Source organism: Durio zibethinus, chloroplast (assembly GCF_047325235.1).
Source record: "Durio zibethinus chloroplast, complete genome".
NCBI lineage: Eukaryota > Viridiplantae > Streptophyta > Magnoliopsida > Malvales > Malvaceae > Durio > Durio zibethinus.
In genome coordinates this window covers 12501-17500 of record NC_036829.1, presented here as the reverse complement: position 1 = coordinate 17500, position 5000 = coordinate 12501, and the positions used below count along the sequence as shown (strand labels likewise).

The 5000-nt window shown below is 33.0% G+C and overlaps 4 protein-coding genes across 4 annotated transcripts in view; all 4 read left to right on the top strand. All coding sequences in view use genetic code 11, as the record gives it.

Annotated features, from left to right (window-relative positions):
• Positions 1-163: 163 nt before the first annotated feature.
• On the top strand, positions 164-907 carry atpI (ATPase subunit IV). The gene has a single exon. The coding sequence runs from the start codon at positions 164-166 to the stop codon at positions 905-907; it is 744 nt and encodes a 247-aa protein (YP_009457849.1).
• Positions 908-2105: 1198 nt separating this feature from the next.
• atpH (ATPase subunit III) lies at positions 2106-2351 on the top strand. The gene has a single exon. The coding sequence runs from the start codon at positions 2106-2108 to the stop codon at positions 2349-2351; it is 246 nt and encodes an 81-aa protein (YP_009457848.1).
• Positions 2352-2962: 611 nt separating this feature from the next.
• atpF (ATPase subunit I) lies at positions 2963-4351 on the top strand. The gene is made up of 2 exons: positions 2963-3106; positions 3941-4351. Exons 1-2 carry the CDS (start codon positions 2963-2965, stop codon positions 4349-4351), a joined length of 555 nt encoding a protein of 184 aa, YP_009457847.1.
• A 70-nt stretch (positions 4352-4421) lies between these two features.
• The window catches only part of atpA (ATP synthase CF1 alpha subunit), a 1524-nt gene continuing 945 nt past the window's right edge, over positions 4422-5000 (top strand). Inside the window, exon 1 of the mRNA in view lies at positions 4422-5000. This exon is cut by the window's right edge and continues 945 nt beyond it. Within this exon, the coding sequence (YP_009457846.1) occupies positions 4422-5000 (579 nt within the window).

The window sequence follows — 5000 nt, the reverse complement described above, 5'->3', positions numbered from 1 at the left end:
TACTATATCCTGAATCGAACAAAAGAGATAAAAAAACTGTGAATATTGTGTGATTAGTTTAGTCGGTGTCAAAAATCTAGAATTTGAGTAGGCAAGAGAAGATTGAATCAAAATAATTCCTTTTTTTTTTTTAAGTAAAGTTCTATTTCTGTCAGAGGGCAATATGAATGGTATATCATGTTCCATCAACGCACTAAACGGTTTATACGATATCTCTGGTGTGGAAGTAGGCCAACATTTCTATTGGCAAATAGGAGGTTTCCAAGTCCATGCTCAAGTACTTATTACTTCTTGGGTTGTAATTGCTATCTTATTAGGTTCCGCCGTTATCGCTGTTCGGAATCCACAAACCATTCCAACCGACGGTCAAAATTTCTTCGAATATGTTCTTGAATTCATTCGAGACGTGAGCAAAACTCAGATTGGAGAAGAATATGGTCCATGGGTTCCCTTTATTGGAACTATGTTTCTATTTATTTTTGTTTCTAACTGGTCGGGTGCTCTTTTACCTTGGAAAATCATACAATTACCTCATGGAGAGTTAGCCGCACCCACGAATGATATAAATACTACTGTTGCTTTAGCTTTACTCACGTCAGTAGCATATTTCTATGCGGGTCTTTCCAAAAAAGGATTAGGGTATTTCAGTAAATACATTCAACCAACTCCAATTCTTTTACCCATTAACATTTTAGAAGATTTCACAAAACCCCTATCACTTAGTTTTCGACTTTTCGGGAATATATTAGCTGATGAATTAGTAGTTGTTGTTCTTGTTTCTTTAGTACCTTCAGCCGTTCCTATACCTGTCATGTTCCTTGGATTATTTACAAGTGGGATTCAAGCTCTTATTTTTGCAACTTTAGCTGCGGCTTATATAGGCGAATCCATGGAGGGTCATCATTGACTAGTTTTTGTTTTTGAAATAGTCTAGCCTTTTTTTTTTTTAGCTTAGCTTAGTCCAATGCAATGTATGCGCAACTCAAGATAATCTATTTACTTAGGGACCATAAATATACAAATACGACGGTCTAGAGTAATAACAAAAAAGATTATGATATTAGAGAATTGTAATAAAAAAAAAAGGAAAGAGATCTAATCTAACTTTTTCCTAAAATTTTGGTTTGGTCCATTTTTTTTTTATTTATATTTATATCCTATTTCCCTTCAATGAATATTATCTTTATATTGATATTGTTTTGGTTTATTCAATTTCAATATTATGAGTCCTAATTTGAATAGGAATTCTTATGGTATCAATTTAGGGTCTATGATTTAAAAAAAGCTGTTCTTTCTATAGAATGATTCCCATTTCAGTCGATTTCATTCAATGCAACGATTGACCAAAAGAAAATTTTAATAAATAATAAAATAAATTGCATGAACTTAGCTCAATCAAATATTGATATTGATTTTTTATTTTTATGCAATGATTTGGTCTAATGAATTCGTCTATTTATTTAGATTGTATCCGTGTGAGATAATGATAAATAAAAGGAAGGGACGAATTGACAAAAAACGATATAAAAAATGATTAGAAAAAAAAGGGGGGGTAGAATTAGGTATATGGAATCTAATGGCTATAAGCCAACTCTTGTCCATCCTTTGAGGAATAATTCTAGAATCCGATTGAATCTAAGATATGAATAGTTGGTTTACGTTATGTAAGAAACACATGTATATGGGATATTAGATATTGACTAGTTATATATGAACTCAAAATATATCTAATCCACCCTACTACTGTGGATTTAGATAGGGATTCCAATAGAAGAATAGAAGTTCTTCTGTTTCGTCTTTGACTCTGAATTGAATGAATAAAGAGATAAAATAAAGACAAAACGAAGAATTCAAAGCAAAGAATGGGTTAGAAAAAAAGAAATGGAAGAACAAAGTATGCGCGGATTCAAAAAAATCCAGTGGATAGGAACTAAAAAAAAGATATCGAAATAGTTCTGACGGTTCAATAATATTCTCACTTCCATTCGGAGTTCTTAGTTACTTGGGCAGGTTGAATCTTAGTGATGGAATAATATAATTAAGTAAAAATTCATTGGATGATTGTATCATTAACCATTTCTTTATTTTGGTGCGAGGAACTTATCATGAATCCACTGGTTTCTGCCGCTTCCGTTATTGCTGCTGGGTTGGCTGTCGGGCTTGCTTCTATTGGACCTGGAGTTGGTCAAGGTACTGCTGCGGGCCAAGCTGTAGAAGGTATCGCGAGACAACCCGAGGCAGAGGGAAAAATACGAGGTACTTTATTGCTTAGTTTGGCTTTTATGGAAGCTTTAACAATTTATGGGCTGGTTGTAGCATTGGCACTTTTATTTGCGAATCCCTTTGTTTAATCCTATAAACATGAGAATTGTGTATTTTTTTTTTCTTATTTTATGGCTTGGGACTTACTCCTCGCTTTTTCGAATTATATCAAGATTTCACCCCTACAATTACTTATTTGTTGGGACAATAATCCATGGGAAGGATTAATTTGAGGATGAGGAATTATCACACTGACTCGCTTTCTTCCTTCCCCTTCTTAGTTCAAGAGAAACCTTTTTTATTGTTTAAAGGAGTGTTGCAACAAATGAGGTATTTTGCCATTGACATGAAACCCGCCCCCCCCTAATTCTAATAAGTATCATTATTATTGGGAATTTTCAACTGAAAAAAAAAAATACATTTCTAGCTAAATAGAATCTATTTTTGACTCCGTTTAGACGTAGGTAAATAAAAATTTATAATAATGAATAATTTAATAATAATAAATTAATTAATATTAATAATAAATTAATAATTTATTAAAAAAAAAAAAGAAATACATAGAATTAGAATAATTAGAATAATCTAAATATGATAGAATAGAATAAATAGAAAAGGAGTCAAAGTGATATAATACAAAAAAAAGAACCGAGTTCTTTTTTTTTTTTTTTAGTCTATCTAAAATAAAATAGGAGATCATATGAAAAATGTAACCGATTCTTTCCTTTCCTTGGGTCACTGGCCATCCGCCGGGAGTTTCGGATTTAATACCGATATTTTAGCAACAAATCCAATAAATCTAAGTGTAGTCCTTGGTGTATTGATCTTTTTTGGAAAGGGAGTGTGTGCGAGTTGTTTATTTCAAGAATAGGCTGGATTCACCCAGTTGCACTTTTTTTCATTATAACTAGGAAAGAAAAGAGTGCATGATCCCGCGAATTACTTCTGAATAAATTTCAAAATCATATTTAAGAACCATAGCATTTCGTCATTCATTGGTACATCGACTTTGATTCTCTATTAACCAATAATCCGGGACCATTAACATGGTTAAGGCCAAACTGTTTGAAGTTCAGATGCAGCAGGGTACTCTTTCTACTACTATGTTAATAAATACAGAAATATTTTCAAATAGTGGAAAATGTTTTTTCGATATAAAACACTCATGTCGATAAAACGATTCGAGCCCCTTTTTCCAATGCTGAATCGATGACCTATGTATAAAGTGAGAAGAATTCTTTGAATTTGAAGAAAAAAAAAAAGAAACAACTTTGCTGACAAATTACAATTATACATTATACAATTCTAAGTACAATTATACAATTATAAATTATTATAAATTAATTATATGTAAATTTTTTATTTATTATTTATTTATTATACTTTTTAGTTTAGTTTTTTGATATATTTTCTATTTTGGTCAGAAGAATCCTCCGAATATTCTGGTCTTGGATTAGTGATCAGTTTCGATATTTTGGAATATGAATAGAGAAGAGAGGGAGAGGGTAAGCTCATTACATTAGAAAAAAAAAAAAGATATGGGAATTAAGTCCCAATAAATAAGAAATAATTGAGCGTGAGAGCCAAATGAATCGAAATATTCATGTTTGGTTCGGGAAGGGATCATGGAATTTTTGAAATAAAAAAAAAAAATGAATGTAAAGATAATCTACTTTCATTAAGTGATTTATTAGATAATCGAAAAGAGAGGATCTTGAATACTATTCGAAATTCAGAAGAACTACGCGGGGGGGCTATTGAACAGCTGGAAAAAGCCCGGGCCCGCTTACGGAAAGTGGAAATGGAGGCAGATCGGTTTCGAGTGAATGGATACTCTGAGATAGAACGAGACAAATTGAATTTGATTAATTCAACTTATAAGATTTTGGAACAATTAGAAAATTACAAAAACGAAACCATTCATTTTGAACAACAAAGAGCGATTCATCAAGTCCGACAACGGGTTTTCCAACAAGCTTTACAAGGAGCTCTAGGAACTCTGAATAGTTCTTTAAACAACGAGTTACATTTACGTACCATTAGCGCTAATATTGGCCTGTTTGGGGTGATGAAAGAAATAACTGATTAGTCCTTTTTTTTACCTTTTACTTTACTGTAGGCATTATTTTTTTCTTCCAAAAAATAATTAGGAAATACTCATGGTAACTATTAGAGCCGACGAAATTAGTAATATTATCCGTGAACGTATTGAGCAATATAATAGAGAAGTAAAGATTGTAAATACTGGTACCGTACTTCAAGTGGGCGACGGCATTGCTCGTATTCATGGTCTTGATGAAGTAATGGCAGGTGAATTAGTAGAATTTGAAGAGGGTACAATAGGCATTGCCCTGAATTTGGAATCAAATAATGTTGGTGTTGTATTAATGGGTGACGGTTTGATGATACAAGAGGGAAGTGCTGTAAAAGCAACAGGAAAAATTGCTCAGATACCAGTGAGTGAGGCTTATTTGGGTCGTGTTATAAATGCCCTGGCTAAGCCTATTGACGGTCGGGGTGAAATTTCAGCTTCTGAATCTCGGTTAATTGAATCTCCTGCCCCAGGTATTATTTCGAGACGTTCCGTTTATGAGCCTCTTCAAACAGGACTTATTGCTATTGATTCGATGATCCCTATAGGACGTGGTCAGCGAGAATTAATTATTGGGGATAGACAGACCGGTAAAACAGCAGTAGCCACGGATACGATTCTCAATCAGCAAGGGCAAAATGTAATA